This window comes from Mustela nivalis, assembly GCF_964662115.1.
Source record: "Mustela nivalis genome assembly, chromosome: 7".
Taxonomy (NCBI): Eukaryota; Metazoa; Chordata; class Mammalia; order Carnivora; family Mustelidae; genus Mustela; species Mustela nivalis.
This window is the reverse complement of record NC_139026.1, coordinates 2,828,503-2,846,776: the sequence shown is the minus strand read 5'-3', so window position 1 is coordinate 2,846,776 and position 18,274 is coordinate 2,828,503. Positions and strand designations below refer to the sequence as shown.

At 57.3% G+C, this 18,274-nt stretch overlaps 1 protein-coding gene across 1 annotated transcript in view; it reads right to left on the bottom strand.

Moving 5' to 3' along the window:
• Positions 1-18,274, bottom strand: part of CERK (ceramide kinase) — a 39,603-nt gene that overhangs the window by 17,593 nt on the left and 3,736 nt on the right. The window contains exons 2-3 of the mRNA XM_082739623.1: positions 4,488-4,601; positions 3,507-3,629 (exon numbers count right to left, since the gene is read on the bottom strand). Coding sequence (XP_082595749.1) covers positions 3,507-3,629; positions 4,488-4,601 — 237 coding nt within the window. The remainder of the gene's footprint in view (positions 1-3,506; positions 3,630-4,487; positions 4,602-18,274) is intronic.

Here is an 18,274-nt window from a genome sequence, read left to right as displayed (position 1 = left end):
AAGGAAGGACCACAAGAAAACTCTGGGGCGATCTATGTCTCACGGAGCTTTGGGGGACACAGCTACATGCATGCGTGTTCCAGCCGCACTGGCCTCAGCTCACCGTCTGTCCACTCCACCGTGCAGGATTTCTAGCTCAGAACGGCAGGCAAAGGCTGGTCTCTAATCCACGAGGTGCCTGCTGCCGTGTGTAAAGCAGCCCCTCCTGTCCCTTCCTCTGAGACTCGGCAGAGACTACGATTCACTAACGGACAGATATACAGACGCTGGCAAAGAAAGACTGCAAACCTCCAAGCCCTGCCGTCTCTACGCGGCGGGCGTGTGCCTGTTCGTGATACAAGTCTTACATGTCTTCTGGATGGTTGAAAACCACAATAAAGTACTGGGGGAGATGTACGGTAGAGGAAATCAATTGAGCTGAAAGTTGTTTCTTTAAAGACTCATAAAAATGGGACATCCAGGTGGCTCAGTTGGTGAAGCCTCTGCCTTCGGCTCAGGTCATGATCCCAGGGTCCTGGGATCGATCGAGTCCCGCATTGGGCTCTCTGCTCAGCGGGGAGCCTGCTTCTCCCTCTGCCTGCCTCTCTCTCTCTCTGACAAATAAATGAATAAAATCTTTAAAAAATAAAAACAAAAATATTCATAAAATTGACAATTCCCTAATAAAGTTGCTACAGAGCAAGGGAGAAGCAACAAATTAGTAATTACCAGGAATGAGAAAGGGAACATTACCCCAGAGTCTGCACATATTACTAGGGAAGTGAAAGGATTTCTTAATAATAAATTTATAAAGTCGGATAAATGGACAATTTTCTCAAAAAATATAATTTACCAAAGCTGGCAAAAGAAATTGAAAATCTGAATAGTCTGATATTTAATAAGGAAACCGAAGTCATTAATGAAAACCTCACAAAGAAAACCCAGGCCCAGATGGTTTCACCAGGGAACGCTTCCAAGGACTTCAGGAAAGCCACAGCCTCACGGGAGCGCCTCCACAGAACAGAAGGAAGGGGCGCCGCTCCGCGACCGGCACGGGGCCACCAGCGCCCAGGAGCAAAACCAGTCCAGAGCTGCACGTGCGGCGCTACTTCGCCCCAAGCCAAGGTGCAGAAATCCTGAAGAAAGTCAACCCGTAACAAGAGTGATCAGGCATGCCAGGCGGATTTCCTGGGAAGACGGAGGTTTTACACACGAGAAAGCAATAACTCACATCTTCGCTCCAAAAGAAGATGATCACACAAGCACCTCGGGGGATGCGGAAAAAGCATTTATCAGATTCGACGATCAGCTGTGGTTTAAGAGAAAACAAAGTCTAGAAAGCCAAGAATTAGAAACAAACTTCCTTAAGATGTTTTTTCCTGATTTTTAAACTTGTATTTATTTCGACTTTTTAAGGAATCTCTATCTACCTGGTGTGGGGCTTGAACTCACAACGCCCAGACCAAGAGTCACTTGCTCCACCAACGCAGCCAGCCAGGTGACCCCTTCATAGGTTTGTTGTTTTTTTTTAATCTATCCAAACCCCAAGAAACATCATTCTTGACAGCGAAGTGCTGGAAACTGCCCCCGCGAGCAGGGCCGAGACGCTCGTCCCCGCTGGGACCCGCCGCAGGGCGGACGGGCAAGAGAGGAAGAAGGCCCGAGAGCTAAGACGAATGAAACAGCACTGCCCCTACTCCCGGGGACACGATTCTGCTTCCAGGAAGTCCCAAAGAATCACCAGCCCAGTGAGATTAATAAATGAATTTCGCCGAGTCACTGGACGCAAGTGAAACTCGCTCCAAGTTCGACAGCGAAGCAAGAAGTGAAGACCCGCGTGAGGCGTCGCCGTGCACGGGGCAGGGACCGTCCCCCCGGCCGCAGCGGGGGTCAAGCACAGACCCGTGCCTACACGAGCCGTCGCCACTCAACACCAAGCCCAGACGGACACCGCTAAAACACCACTCCGAGGGGAAAATATCCTCGTGGCCCTGCAGCAGTCAAGGACATCGGATAGGACAGGACTGACCACGAGAACTGGAAGGGCATTGGCGTCGAGGACGTCCGTTCACCAGCAGACACCAGCCAGAGCGGGAAAAGGCAACCCCGGAACGGAGGAGGGATCTGTCGTGCATAAACCCAACAAAAGGTCTGGATCCACGACACACAAAGCATCTCCACGTAATGTGGAGGACAGACCGACAACCCAGCAGATAAACGGACACAGGACTTAACACTCTCCTTGCAGAAGGGGACTTCCAAGTGGCCCCCAAACATGGGAATGGACGTGTCCCCTTCAGTAGCTGTCAGGGAAAGGCCCGTCAGTGCCCGAGGGCCAGGCGCCCGGCATCCACCAACAGGGCTACAGCTCTGAGGGTGTGGGCACTGCGGGCCGAGTGGGACCCCGCGGGTCTGCTGGGGGGAGCGCTGCTGCTCCGCCGTCTGGAAGACGGTCTGCCGGGGTCTGCCGGGAAACGCACGCACGCCCCCACCACCCCGGAAACCCCTCTCCCACAGACACAGCCAAGAGAAAGGCCAGCATGTGTCCACACGAGACATGACACGGTCTGCAGTAGGGACGAGCCTCAGACGCCCCCGGGCCCCGCGTGGTTGGCTTCACAGACAGAACGCTGAGCCAAAAAGCCAGACACAGGCGTGTCCGCGGTACGACCTGAGGTCTACGAAGCCCAAAATGAAGCCAGGCAGTGGTCACCCCGTGGGGGAGGGACTGGGGGTGCTCAGCGGGCCCCGGGGGGCTGGCCGGTTCTGGTGTGGGATCTGGATGCTAGTGACGTGCCAAGCTGCACCCGCGGATGTGGGTGCTTCCCGGGGTCTAGGCTGCTTCTGGGAAGCCACAGACAGATAACCCAGGGTTAAAATCAGAGAGATCCGAAGAAACAGATCCTCCAACACCTGCAGGTACGAGGAGCCATCTCGGGTGAGGATGTCGCTCGGAAGCTCGTCTGTGGGCCACACCGCCCTCAAGTAAATTCTCACCCTTTGGATCCAGACACCAAATTAACTTAAAAAGACCGAAAACCACCCCTTTACACGCTGTCTGTGCTCTGCAGTTAAAGCTGAAGGAACTGACCAGATTCCGTACTGAGACTGTAACCAAACAGCACGAAACGGGATCCCAGATGTGCTCTTCCAAGGAGCTGGACAGACGGACTCTCATCACCCAGCAACCCACCCGCATTTCAGATGTCGGGCCCCCCCAGATGTCGGAGGTGCGTCCCCATGACCTGCTGGACTCCCCACATTCACCTGCAGCGCAGGGACCCCCATCCCCACAGCCCAGAAATAGAAACCGGGGCTCCGCAGGTCCAGGGACCTGTGCCCCGGGTCCCAGCTAGTTGGTGAGGTGCCCCGACCCCGGGAGGCCACGTGGGGGCAGTGGCCGGGGACTCTAGGCTGGTCCTCCGACCGGAGCATCGGTCAGTCTGCCCACGCCACACCCGTTTACCCCGCAGGTTACAGGCAGCTGTGCAGGAGGCAGCGAGGGTGTGGGGTACAAACGCACGTACTGAGCGTCCCCAGCAGCTCCTGCAGGACGCGCAGCCACAGGTGACACAGCGGCTCCTCGGCACAGCAGAAAGTGACCTGCGCCCACTTCCAGCGGCGGCGGCGGGCTCTCTTCACACAGTGCACTGCGGAGACAGACAGCGGGGCAGGTCAGAGCGCAGCCCCGGGCCCCACAGCTCACGTGGGAAACCCCTCCCGGCCCGCGAGCCACGTCCAGGGCATTAGGAAAAAGACCAGCATCTCCATTCTTTTAACCCATTAAGAAAACAAAAACAAAAAAACAAAGAAAGTAAGAAACAAGATGATCGAAACATTAATTAAAAGTCGAGATCTGGGGCGTCTGGGTGGCTCAGTGGTTAAGCCGCTGCCTTCGGCTCGGGTCGTGATCCCAGGGTCCTGGAATCGAGCCCCGCATCGGGCTCTCTGCTCAGCGAGGAGCCTGCTTCCTCCTCTCTCTCTCTCTGCCTGCGTCTATGCCTGCTTGTGATCTCTGTCTGTCAAATAAATAAATAAAATCTTTAAAAAAAAAAAAAAAAGTCGAGATCTTCGGGGACGCCTGGATGGCTCAGTTGGTTAAGCAGCTGCCTTCGGCTCAGGTCATGATCCCAGTGTCCTGGGATCGAATCCCACATCGGGCTCCTTGCTCCGCAGGGAGCCTGCTTCTCCCGCTGACTCTGCCTGCCACTCTGTCTGCCTGTGCTCGCTCTCGCTCGCTCTCTCTCTGACAAATAAATAAATAAATAAAATCTTTAAAAAAAAAAAAAAGTCGATCTTCGGGAAAATTACATAATGCAGTTTCTAAAAGATTAAAAAAAAAAAAAGGAAACACTGAGCTTGTCAAACGAGTGACGAAAAACTCGCCTTTTCAACTGTGTGAACGCAGTGCAGGGGGGGGGGGCTCCGTCACCTGTGAACGCAGTGCAGGCGGGGGGGGGGGCTCCGTCACCTGTGAAAGCAGTGCAGGCGGGGGGGGGCTCCGTCACCTGTGAACGCAAAGGGCTTTTCCATCTTCTGCCATTTTCCGCTGCTGTAGCGCTTCCCGTGAGTGTCTGTTTCCTCTACGGTGATGATCTCGGAGATGGGCACGCAGCAGGCATCTGTAAAGATCACATCCTCACATCAGATCAACTGCATAGAATTCACAAGAATACAAGAAATCCGTCCCAAAATGCTGGGGCTGTTCTGCTTTAATATTCTCGTTAGACATCCAAAAAAAAAAGAAAGAAAGAAAGAAAGAATCATACGCAGTTGTACTAAACTCGGAGCTAAATACACTCGGGAAACTCAATGTTATCACAAGAGGGGATGTTTATCCAACAGTCAGCAATGCAGGCTGCCAACTTTGCGAATGACCTGCTCCGCTGACTTTCCAGGCCAGCTTCCGTGCCCAGTTTGGGCAAAGATGTTCAAGACACAGTGTCTGTCCTTAGTCTGGCTCAGCAGTCCAAGTGGGACGGAAGCACATGACGAACCACGGGGCAGGCGGGACCCCCCCCCCCCCGTGGCGGAGGCCGGGGCGGGGGGGGGGCGGCGGGGGCGGGAGGACAGCACGGGCTGGGGCACACAGCAGCCCATGGGTCAATGGCGGGAAGCCCGGCAGAGGCCACTCCACGGAGCTGCCCAGATGGCAGAAGCAAGTGGGCACCGGCACGGCTGGGGGGCCCGGAAGTGGAGACGCGGACAGCGAGCCCCCGTCGCACAGGCTGCACTCTGGAAGCGCGAACGGACGGCTGCTGGGACCCAGCAGAGCAGAGCACCCTAACTTGTGGCTGGCCCCGGCCGGCTCTCACTGGGAGCTGCAGAGCTCGGTTTTGGCCGCGGCTCGTAGGAACCCCCCACTGCGGCATTTCAGCAACTTCGCGCGGTCTGGAAGTCACTGCCCGCGGGGGTCAGGGAAGGCGCGGACGGGCGTGGGCCTCAAGGAGCCCCGGAGGGCTGGGAGGGCACGGTGCCCAGCAGGGCCAGACTGGCCGGGAGCATGGGGCAAAGAGAGGAACCAGAAGTGGGCGTCCGAGGGCAGCAGGGGCCGCGGCGCACCAGGGCTCAGAGGCCGGCGGGGGCGGCTGTCACAGAGGCCTCCCTCCAGGGCGCCCTGCCCTCTCCCTCCCGATGCCTCCCACGGCCTGCCTCCCCACACCCTCCTCGACCCGTGGGGTGCTGGCCTGACCTCCTCCAGGCCCCACTGAGTGTGCACCAGTTTCCGTGCAGAGGAGCCGTCAGGGGTCGTGTGTCTGGGGCACGGAGCAGGGCCAGGCTCACGGCAGCGGCTCGGGGATGCCGTGGGAAGAGTCGGGCACCCGCCCCTTAGGGTCTCACACTCCCACGGCCATCTCAGACCCTGAGGACAGACGTCAGGCGCTGCCGCAGCCCTGGGCAGTGGTTACACCTGCTGGTAAGAACAGCCGAGAGGCTATCACGACAAGCTAAGTGCGCAGTCAGTAGGACAGAGGCTTCTCCTTTCTCAGACGAACCGGCTGATTTAAGAAAGCACACGAGACCAGCAGTCGTATTACGCGGTTCAGTTAGTCCAAGTCACACACGACCCAGGATAACACATGGGAAAGTCTATGCATCCGTATTTCCTAATCCTGCTCATTTGGTTGGACGACTCGGAGAGCCAGAGGAGGAAGCATGAGGGGTCAGGATGTCGCCCCACACCCTGCTCCCGGGGCCGGCGCGCCCAGGGCTGCGGTCCCCGACTCCACGCCGCTCACCCGTTACGTCCCACGCAGCTGTGACAGCACCCGGCTCGCTCGGGTACCCACTGGGCACCGGACCCGCCCCATCACAGAGGGGCTGCATGGGGAGATGTTGGGGTGACAGGGCACAGGAGGGGTACGCAGTGCGGGGCTGGAGGCAGGGGGTGTTCAGGGTCTGAGCAGAGACCACAATGAGGGCAGGACAAGCCGCTCAGAAGGTGGCCTGGGAGAGGAGGAGGAGCCGAGGGAGGGACGGGCCTGGAGGGACCGGACGGAGGGACGGGACGGAGGGACGGGACGGAGGGATGGGATGGAGGGACCGGACGGACGGACGGGACGGAGGGACGGGACGGAGGGACGGGACGGAGGGACGGGACGGAGGGACCGGACGGAGGGACGGGACGGAGGGACCGGACGGAGGGACGGGACGGAGGGACCGGACGGAGGGACCGGACGGAGGGACGGGACGGAGGGACGGGACGGAGGGACCGGACGGAGGGACCGGACGGAGGGACGGGACGGAGGGACGGGACGGAGGGACGGGAGGAGGGACGGGACGGAGGGACCGGACGGACTGTTTGGGGCTTTGAGGCTCGTCGAGTTTTCTCTCGGGGAAGCTGGAGCTCAGGTGACTCCCGGTCAGAGGGAAGCCTGAGCAGACGCAGGTCTGCCCCTGGGTCACCAAAACTGGGGACAGGACAAGGGACACGTCGCCCGAGAGGCGCTCTGGGATGAACCTTCCTGTCTTTTTTTTTTTTTTTTAAATAATTTTTAATTTTTTATAAACATATATTTTTATCCCCAGGGGTACAGGTCTGTGCATCACCAGGTTTACACACTTCACAGCACTCACCAACGCACATACTGAACCTTCCTGTCTTCCACTACAGTCGGCCTCCCCGTGCTTCCTTGGGCCAGAACAAGACCAACACACGGTTGCTCCCACGAGCGTGGCGTGTGCGTGGAATGCGTGCAGGGGCGCACGGAGCGGTCTTCTCTCGGGGGATTAACGCCTGCAGGGAGGTAAAAATCCCTCCCGTGTGGACACTTCACTGAGGACCGTCAGAAGGAGAGTTCTGGGTCTGGCCTGGGGGCTGCCCCTTGCAGGAGCCCAGGAACCCAGGGGATGGGCACGCGGGAGGGGCCGGGCCCGTGAAGGGTGGCTGGCCCTGGCCCATCGGTCAGCACCTTGGCCACTAGCGGAGCCTGCGTTTCACGGCCGCGCGTGAGGATGACTGTGTCAAACGGACGGGGTTTCAGAAGTTACGTAAGGTCAGGGCTGAGACAGATCTTCGGTCTGTCAGACACAGACGGCCGAGGCTCTGCCTCCCCCAGGCTCCCGGCCCCTCCTCTGTGCCCAGCTGAGGACCAGCCTTCAGGGCCCGGCGCTCCTTTCCTTTCTAGCTCACTGCACTCTTGCGCGTCATGGGTGGAGGGCCCTGTTCTTCAAAACTCTCCTAACCAAGAGGCAAAGAGCTCCACCAAGAATCTGAAAAGACAGACAGCAAGTCCCTGCAGGACACAGAACACGTCCCCCGGCTTCCATCCGTCTCCTCTGAGGCTAACGTGCAACCGGCCTGGGCCGGCCTCCTCGTGCTGGCCCGCAGGGGCCCTCGGGAGGGACAGTGCGCGTCACGCAAGCACGCCGGGCACGAGTGGGAGCGACAGCACAAGGTGCACGCACAGAAAACAGGCGGGCTCGCACACAGTTAACGCTGGGAATTTGGTGACACTTCATGTTCAACACGGTATCAGCATTTCTCTCATCCTTGCCTGCATTCTGCAAGACCTCGCCCTGCAATGTGAGATTAGGGAAAAAAAGGAACGGTCTGCTGGACCAGAGCGACAGTGGGATGAGAGATCAGAGGCCTGTGTGAGCAAAGGTTCCTTTCAGGAGGGGCTGGGCCTGGCTGGTGGCCATGGCGCTGGACAGGACTCACCTGGACAGGACTCCTCAGACGAGGACATGGGGGCCCAGGGCACACACCGGCCCAGCGCACAGCCTGGCCTGCCCCCTGCAGCAGCTCCCCCACCCCCTACCCTGCTATCAGGGGCGCAGTACCCCGACCCCACCAGAGTCTGCACTTGTAAATGTGCTAAGCGTCTTCCTGGGGAAGTGGCCTTGGATCTCGCTCCTCGTCACGGCCTCCTCCGGGCTGGCGCAGCCCCGTCTGCAGAGGGAGTGGCCGGCTGAGGCTCCCAGGAGTCACCCAGCTGTCGCTTCACAAAACAACAACCTGACGCCTCCTCTTCAACACCGGCTGAGATCGCTTCTGGACTGCACAGGTCCTTCCAACGGACGGAAAGGTGCTGGAAACCACAAACTCCCTGAGACTGAGCGGCTCACCGGAACCGTGGGCACCTCTCACGGTGGGGCCATCCTGGCCACAGTTGGATTTAGGCAGCATCCCTGGGTTCCAGCCACAAATGCTGGGGAGTAGGGGCACCTGGGTGGCTCAGTAGGTTAAAGCCGCTGCCTTCAGCTCAGGTCATGATCCCAGGGTCCTGGGATCGAGTCCCGCATCGGGCTCTCTGCTCAGCGGGGAGCCTGCTTCCTCCTCTCTCTCTGCCTGCCTCTCTGCCTGCTTGTGATCTGTCTGTCAAAAATACATAAAATCGTTTTTTTTTTTTAAATGCCGGGGGACACCGCAACATTGCTGGACATTGGCCAGCATTTCCTGGGGGCACCGTCCCTGGCAGAGAACCACTGCCCGAGGGGTCACTGTGCTCAGCAGCCTGTTCTTTACCCAGAAAACACAGAAGGAAACAAGGCCCAGTCTTGGGGGCCGGGGATGGGGGGCGTCTCCTGGACGTGTGCGCGTGTGTCCCACAGGGCCCACACCCAGCCTTCCGAATCGAAGCCTATCTTTCCCGGTTTGCCGCCCCTTTCCAGAAGCTTCCTGCCCCGCTGTACCTCCCCCCCTCCGGCCAGCGAAGAGCCTCTGTTCTCGCGCCCACCGCGCAGCTGCCTGGGAGCCCTGCCTGACTCCCTCCCTGCCTTGGGGTCGCTTCCAGCCGGGCCCCCACATGCACGTGGCAGTGCTCTGTTCGAATCTTTTGCGGGGACATCCGGCCGCTCAGCATGCAGGTGAGTCAACACCCGAGCCCGTCCACCACCCACCTTCCTGGCAAAGCCTGCGACTGCGGGAGCGAGTGCGGGACCCAGACCCCCCCCACCCCCGTTCTCGTCCCGGCGCCCGCGCTGGCCCCAGACAGCAAACACTCAGGACGACCGTCAGAACAAGCACGGACGCCTCCAGCACTACTTGAAGATTTTCATCACGCGTCCAGCCGAAGCCTAAGGCAGCCGCGGGTACCGTGCATCGGACCTCTCTACAGCACCCAGTTATGACGCCAGAATTCTGTTTTCAGTGGTGATTTTTAAAACTTCCTGAGCTGGGAAAGGAAATGTGTCCGGGTGCCCCCCCACAACAGGACAGACACAGGACGCGACCTGCCCCGGCTACCGTCCTCGACCACAGGACAGTCCCCCCGTCCCTGCTCCTGGGGGGCTGCGGGGAAAGAGGAAGTGGGCTCCCACCATCTCCTCGCCGGCTCAGGTGAGATCACACGGGAGCCTGCAGCTGCCCGGGTGCCCGGGAAGGGCCACCCCGTCCGATTCAGGGACGGTTCCCACAGTGGGTGGAGCCCTGACTTCCGGGGCGGGGGGGGGGTGCTGAATGGGGAGCCAAGGGGGATGGTCTCCTCACAAGAGTAGAGAGCACAATCGAGGCATCCAATGTCACAAGCGCCACCTGACCCCCTCCAGCCGCCTGTCTGCCCACACGGACTGGCCTGTCCACTCTTCCTGCTCCGGAGGCCCCGTGGGAACGCTGTCCTGGCTCTGCGGCGTGTGTGTGCGCTCACAAGCAGCCGGGGGAGGGACTGGAGGCAACACCGCCGCCCCTGCCCGGCTCCCGGTCGAGCGACCCCACTGCGTGGTCACCTGCCCCGGGTACCACCCTGTCCTCTGGCTCTCGCCGTCCACCTGCTCTCCTGCCCTGGGGGACGCCGGGCGGTCACACACACAGGACTGACTGTAGGGGATACACTGCGGCTTTGGGCCCCTGGCCCCGCCCGCCCAGCTCTGCCCCTCCGGAAGCTTCCCCAGGCCTCCTCGCCTTGGCTCACCTCACCCTCATGCTTCACAGGGTGACAGAGCGTTCCCCAGACCCTTCTAGAAAACCGACCCACTCGAGAGGCTCTGACGTAACTTCCACGAACATCTGCTCCTCACAGTGACTTTCCCGAGAACGTCTTGCTATGCCACCGGATAAGAGAGTTTTAAACAAAGGACGCCCTGTCCCGGGGCCCGCTCCCCTGGAGTCGGGTATCGGCGTCCCAGACGCGGCCCGGGCCCCCCGAGCTCCGTGCCATAAGCAGCAACCCGAAGCCTGGCATCGGAGAAGATTTGAAAAGACGTCTACAACCTTCCAGATCACCCCCCGGCGGGCGTGGCCCAGTCGGCACTCCAAGCCCGCCCTCCGTGCTTCAGAACTACCTCATGTCACGCAAGGCAACAAGCGTGACACGGGACGTCACATGCGGGCCACAGCCAGGCTCGTCCAGACACACCTCTGCCCGGTGCCCCCAACGGCAGGGGCCCCGCACGCAGCTCCCTCCTGGCTGCTCTCTCTTCACGCCACTAGGGATCCAGTTATTTCTGGTCTTGAAAAGACCGGATTTGGAATCCCGCAGAAACAGACCGTCTGACACCCGCTACGGATAGTCCGGATTTGGAGAAACGCACGGGCAGGCGAGGTCGGTTATAAACACGGAACTGCAGAGAGGCTTGTGTCAATGACAACGGACTCTCTCTGCCTCCGGAGGAAGAAAAACAGTCCGACTACAGGGAGAGCCGCTTGTGTTCAAAGAGTAAAACGGGGAGGCGGGGTGTTGGGTCACGACACCCAGACGGGCACCGCCCCCTCCTGGGCAGACGGCGCCGAGGGCAGCACCCGGTCCGGAGACGCGGCCGGCGTCCGTGCTGGGAGAAACCACAACCTGGTGAGGAGGCCCCACAGGTTCTGCGGCAAGTGTTTTCTTCCTCTTGTCCTCCCTCCTGGGACACGGAACCGTCCGTCTGTCCCGCGTCGCAAGGACGTGGGCCCTACACTAGTTCAGGGTCCCGTTGCTGAAGTTTGGAATTGAAGTTTCAAGCAGCGTCCACTCCTGCTGTAAAAACTGAGCCGAGTCGGGGCACCTGGGGGGCTCAGCCATTAAGCCTCTGCCTTCGGCTCAGGTCATGGTCCCAGCGTCCTGGGATCGAGCCCCACATCGGGCTCTCTGCTCGGCGGGGAACCTGTTTCCCCCTCTCCCACTCCCTCTGCTTCTGCTCTCTGACAATTAAATAAATAAGATCTTTAAAAAAAAAATAAATAAAAACGGAGCCAAGTCGAAGTCAAGGAAAATACCGGAGAAGAGGCACATGCCCAGGCCGATGAGAAGAGAAAACCAGACATTCTGAACACCCACTTGATATTTTTATCTTACAGTATTAAACATAAACCAACCTCAAAGGAGGCCACGGGCTCTGGCCGCTCCGCTCCGCTGACGACAGTTCGACCACTTCCCCACCGCGCCACCGGTTCCAAAGGAGCAGGGCGTGAACTCACCCGGCCTCTGAGTGTGACCTGCACGTGCTGGCCTGGGCTGCAGACTTGCGCTCACACTCACGTGGAGACCGCCGCGGTCCCTCGCACACGCCGCCAGACACACACCCGGCAACCTGCCTCCCCTGGGGTGTCCCTCACTTTGCAACCTAAACCCGACCTCCTCCACGCCCCCACCCATGCACCTGCCTGGTCTGCAGTCACTGCGCGCAAACACACACACATGTGCCAACCTGTGCGCTTCCTCCCGGCTGGGTCACCGCTCCCAGAGGATGAGCCTGCCTGCGTGTCCCCACGGGCCACTGCCTCCGGGCACCTGGTGCAGCCCCGCCGTGGGATGGGCGGTGACACAGCCACGGTGCCGGCCGTGGGGAGTGAGGTCTGCGCCGACTTCACGCATGCAGATGAGCCTCACGGCGACGCCAGGGGCGAGCAGGCTCCCCCCTTCCAGACGGCGGACCGCACAGGGGACTTCACGCTCTCGCTTCTCTGGGCAGTCGGACGACGCGTCCAAGCCGCAGGCGGTGAGTGGCAGCCCCAGAATTAACTGTGGCAGAACGCGGTCCTCTCCGCTGCACCCCTGCCGCACCTGGTCCCAAAGAGCCCCGCCTCAGCCCCGGGCCGAGAGAGGGCACAAGGGGAGCACGCGAACAGTCCCAAACCATTCAGAAATGGGTGAGAAGAGCTTTTTTTTTTTTTTTTAAAGGGGGGGTGTTATTTATTTATTTGACAGAGAAATCACAAGTATGCAGAGCAGCAGGTTGGGGGAGGGAGCAGGCTCCCCGCTGAGCAGAGAGCCTGACATGGGGCTCTAACCCAGGACCCTGAGACCATGACCTGAGCCGAAGGCAGAGGCTTAACCCACTGAGCCACCCAGGTGCCCCCAAAAGACCTTTTTTTAAACCATAATGCAGCAGCAAGTACAGCACGCTATGTGGGAGTATCTAATTGGAAGGACTTAACACCTTCATTTGTAAGCACGTCCTTGTACTGCTGTCCCAGGGTAGGCCATCTCGTTAGGTCTCGAGCATCTCATAAAGAATCCTCCTGAGAACGCAGCTCGCTGGAGCCAGAACATGCCACAAGCCGCCCCGCTCTCCCTATCAGACCTCAGCGGGACTCCGACACGCCTCTGTGTGTTTAAGCTCCCAGTGACGTCTTCCAATAACAATAGGAAACCCATTTTAAGGGCCACTGGTCCTGGTTAAGATATTATAATTATTACAGACTCAGAAAAACGTTCTCATAATGTTCTTTGCAACCACGGGCTGAGAGGCCGCAAGCAAATCTCTGTGGCAAGTCCGAGAGCTTTGCTGACAACAGGTGCAGCGCCTGGTGCTTCCCTCACGAGGAGGGGCTTGTGCTGACAGGCAGCTACCGCACCGATAAAGGTGAGGACCAAGCGGCCACCATATTCCAGCAGAGTCACAGGCGACGCCCACAAGACCACCAGCTTGGCGGCCGTCTGGGCAGAGCCAGCCAGGGGCAGCTGAAGTGCTCTGCCTCCTGCTGTCTCCCCTGTTGATCCTGTCTGGTTGTGACCCACTCAGACCGAATCTACTCGACAGTCGCGACTCAGATGAGAAGCAGTGCCCGCCATCAACCAGCTTTCCTGCTCCAAGTTCCTGGGCGACCCTGAGCACCCATGGCAGCCTCATACCCAGCAGGAGAGGGACTGAGCATGTGTCACGAGATGGGGGGGTGGAGACAGCCGAAGCACCCCCTCCGCAGGCCCCCACAGACGCGCAGGATGCCCAGCCGGGACCAGAGCGAAAGCAAGTTTGCCATCAGGGGTGCAGCTGCATTCCACGACACAACATCCCACGCCAGAGCCCTGTGCAAGAGGGAGCAGGTAGGACAGGCCGGGAGGGGCTCTGCACACCCCCTCCCTGCACCCAACGGTATGGCCTACCAGCCTGTGGGCTGGGCTGCAGTCTGAGCCTTCTGTGCGCTCGAGAGGCAGGTAGCTGATAGTGAGGAAAACAGAAGACAGATTTATAAACCCTATGTGATCTAAACTCACTTCAAATCTAACAATGGAATAGGCAGAAAGTAAAAGACACGTCATGCAAACATGAATCAGAAGAAACCTGGAGTTGGGGCACCTGGGTGGCTCCGTCAGTTGTGTGTCCAACTCTTGATTTCAGCTCAGGTCATGATCTCAGGGTCATGAGATCGAGCCCCTTGTCAGGCTCTGCACTTATCTCAGAGTCTGCTTGGGATTCTCTCTCTCCCTCTCCTTCCGCCCCTCCCCTTCCACTCGTGTGTGTGTGTGTGTGTGTGTGTGTGTGTGTATAGCAATCCTGAACATGTATGCATCAAACAACAGAGCAGGAAAACACATGCAGCAAAAATTTATAGAACTACAGAGCAAAATAGAGAAGTCCACAGTTGGGGCGCCTGGCTGGCTCAGTTACTGAGTGTCTGCCTTCGGCTCTGGTCATGATCCCGGGGTCCTGGGATCGAGCCCCACATCGGGCTCCCTGCTCAGCGGGAAGCCTGTTTCTCCCTCTCCCGCTCCCCCTGCCTGTGCGCCGTCTCTCGCTGTCTCACTACCAAATAAATAAATAAAAATGTTTTAAAAAAAGACAGAAGCCCATAATTACAGTTGGAGACTTCAACAATCATTAGAACAACTTGACATGGGCAAGGATAGTAAGAACCAACGCCACCATCAGCCGACAGGACCCATCACATTTCTCCAGCAACAGAACACACCCTCCACCACGGGCCACGGGCCAGACACCACCTCAGACCAGGTCACCTCAACACGTCCCCCTGCCCTTCAGCTACTTCAGTCTTTGGGGGGTGTAGGCAGGTTTGTGTGAAACCTGGACCAGGTCCGATGCCCGAGCCCGTCTGCGCGTGGATATGCTATTCCTCAGAGGGAGAACGAGCTTTCTGCTCTCAGACCAGGGCACGGTGGGACAGGAACCCAAACGGGTGTGTCTCCCGAACACAGTATCGGTTTTTCCAGACGACCAGATTCGTTTGCTTGCTTGTTTTGAAGGTCAAAATATTTTTAGTCATCTGGATTAGCTGCTTTTACAATACATCACATGGCTGTTCCCTCTTCACAAATAAAGATTTAGAGCAGGGTCAGCAAGCTGCAGGCCAACTCCAGCCAGCTGTCTGCCTTTATAAAATAAAGTTTTATTGGCACACAGCCACAGGAATGCATTCACATACTGTCTATAGCTGCTTTTATGCTAAAACAGCAGAGTTGAGGAACCGCGACTCCCAAAGCCTAAAATATTTGCTATCTGGCCCTATAAGAAAATGTTTGGGGCAGGTTTTAGAGTAGCAAATAAGAGTTAACCTTGAGTAGCCTCAGAAAAATCACAATGTTTGTGATCACGTTGGGCTACTGCTCAATCAGGGAATCTGACGGTAACGCTGGCCGGTGCCTGAGGAAGCCCCGAGCACTTGTCTGCTGTTCGTTTTCCAGCACCTGTTAAGGCCGCAGAGGCTGAGCCCCTCTTCCTACAGGGTCGCCTCCCCAAATCGGGAGACAGTCTATTCTTTTCTGAAAAAGGTCGACGGGACTGCCATTTGTTCCCTACTTGGATGTACTGAGACGCCTCTCCGTCCGGACGTGTAGGTCGTAGCTTTGCATGACCCGACGACCTGCCTTCCTCGGGGCTTCCAGATGGGGCACTAAGACTCCCACGGAACACATCGGCTGCGCATGTGATACGTGGGCCTTTGGGATCTGTGGTGTCACCCTTCAGGATTGTGGAGAATCTGTGGGCTTTGCGTAAACTCTTCCACTTCGAGTCACCCCCGCTGGTTTCAGACCCACACCCTTCAGAGAAAAGCAAGGCTGCTGAACAGTGAGCAGAGAAGAGGTCTGGGGCGCCCCTCCCCCGCCTTTTCTGCGGGGGCCCTGGGGGCCCTGGGACCTGCCGTGATGCCTCCTGCCCGCTCCTCCCGCTGCTGGGTCAGGGCGCTCCGGAGAATGCGGCGCGTGGACACTGGCTTCTCCCCTCCGAGAGAACGCAGGGAGAGAAGACAAATACGTTCAAAAATCTAAAAAGCAAAACTCACGGAGCAGAGAGGTGCCAACAGAGCCCCAGGAAACTCAGAGGACGGAGCCTGCTGAAGGGCCACGTCCAGCAGGGCTGGGCCTGGAAGGGGGGACGGTCTGCAGCGGGGAGCAGGAGGAAGCGTCTGGCAGAATCAGAGGCGGCAGGGAGGGCGGGTACCGCGGGGCCGGATCAAGGAGGCGGAGTGCAGCCACACGCCTGCAACAGGACGCCCGTGAGGCCGGAGAATGGCGCGTGTGGAAGAAGAACTTTCCAGCAGAGCCTCAGGGCGGCTGCACCCAGCCGGCTGCTACACAAGGTTCAGGTGCTCTCCGGACTTCTGACCCCGGAACCTGGGCTCAGCCATCGCAGGGGTGTCCCAAGGAGGTGACAGTGAACAAGAGAGACAGAGAGGGGGAGGCCTAGAGGCAGGAAGTATGAGAAGGCGTCCGAGGAGTCTGTGGAGAAAGAGAAGCACGTGCAGGGGGTCAGGGCGCGCGTGGGCAGGCAGAGGCAGGAGACTTGAAGGGCAGCAGGCCACAGGAGCTCGGGCCCAGGAGTGAAGCTGGGGGCCGGGGCCGGTGGGGGGGGCGGTGAGTCTGAGAGTCTGAGATGCTGACCATCTCCAGCGCCGAGTCAGGTGCGTTTCGAAACCTGGAAGCTGAGCTCCAGGGAAGTCACGACGCAGACCTAGCCCTGGGTCCACCTGGTGCTGACGGCTGGGACCGTGAAGTCAGCCCAAGTCTGTACGAACGAAGGGTGCCTTATTTGGGCCCGAACTGTGCATTCACGAGATACAGGCTGAAGGCAGGAACCAGCTGCATTCTGGAAGAGAGTCCTTGTGCTAAAGTCAGGACGGGTAGAGAAGGAAGAGAAATCGCGGGAAGAGAGGAAAGCCAACACCATCAGCAGTGTCTTAGCAAACACAGAGAAGACGAGCCTTCCCCGCTGTCAGACAGTTCTTCAAATACTAGTGTTTTCCCGTGAGATAAAGGATCAACCAGGAGACTGATAGGTCAAATGATACATCCTTTTTAAAAAACACTGTCAAATTGCAAAAAAAAAACAAAAACAAAAACAAAAAAACACTGTCAAAATATTGCCAGATTAATTTCCCAAACCGGCGAAGCAGCTCACCGGCCCATCACACCTGCTCCTTCTCTGTGCTGTTTTGCTCATGGGATCTCCCCACTCATCACCCACCCTTGAATTGTGCTCTTCCATGGACAGCCTATACGTGTTCTCTGCAATGGCTTTTTAAAATTAGTTGACTGTCATATTTGTTGCAAATATCACTCCCATCATTTTTCTTTTTCTTTTTTTTTTTTTAAGATTTTATTTATTTATTTGACAGAGAGAGATCACAAGTAGACAGAGAGGCAGGCAGAGAGAGAGGAGGAAGCAGGCTCCCTGCTAAGCAGGAAGCCCGATGCGGAACTCGATCCCAGGGCCCTGAGATCATGACCTGAGCCAAAGGCAGCGGCCTAACCCACTGAGCCACCCAGATACCCCCCATCATTTTTCAAATTACAGACACTTACCAAAAATAGGATAAGATTTTTATTTATTAAAATAACCTAGATCCTGATCTAGATTTTTCTTTTTGTCTTGATTCCATGTTGGTTAGTGAGCTCTTCCCAGATTGCAAAATTGTCCTCTGTTTTCTTTCTATCTTTACATGAAAATCTTCAATCCATCCAATTCTGATTGAGGAACTTTTACATCATCGACTAAAAAGGGCTTTTGTAGTGTTAGTGTAGTAAAATATTGCGCAACCAAAAAAATCATGTCTTAAGACATCAGCTTTTCTGTGCTAGCTTTCGACTCCTAACTACACATCCAAGAGAAAGGAAAGCACATGCTCCTCAAAGGAACTTGTACACAAATGATCAGTATCTATGCATACAGCCAAACACTGGAAATGGTCCTGAATGGATAAACAAACTGGTTTTCTCATAGAATAGTTATTACTTTGTAACAAGAAGAACCAACCATTGATACATGATGAATTGCGAAAAGATTAAGTGAGACAGAGAAGCGAGAGACAGAGCACAGACTGCATGATCGCACTTACAGGAAATTCCATTAGAGGTCAACTCTGTCCCTGCGGATGCAGCAGCCCGGAGCCCGAGGGATGGAGCCCCGCAGAAGGTTCTGGGCTGATCTGAATATCCTGTATCTTGATGGGAGGATGCTTAGGCAGGTGCATATATTAACCAAAATTCACCAAACTATACCCTTAAAATGTGTGGATTTTAGTGTCTGCAAATTATACCTCAGTAACGCTGACTCTTTTTTTTTTAAGATTCTATCTGTTTGAGAGAGAGTGGGCACGTGCTCGGAGCATGCACCAGCTGGGGGGAGGGGCAGAGGAGGGGGACAAGCAGGCTCCCTGCTGAGCCGGGAGCCTGATGAAGGCAGGACCTTGTGATCA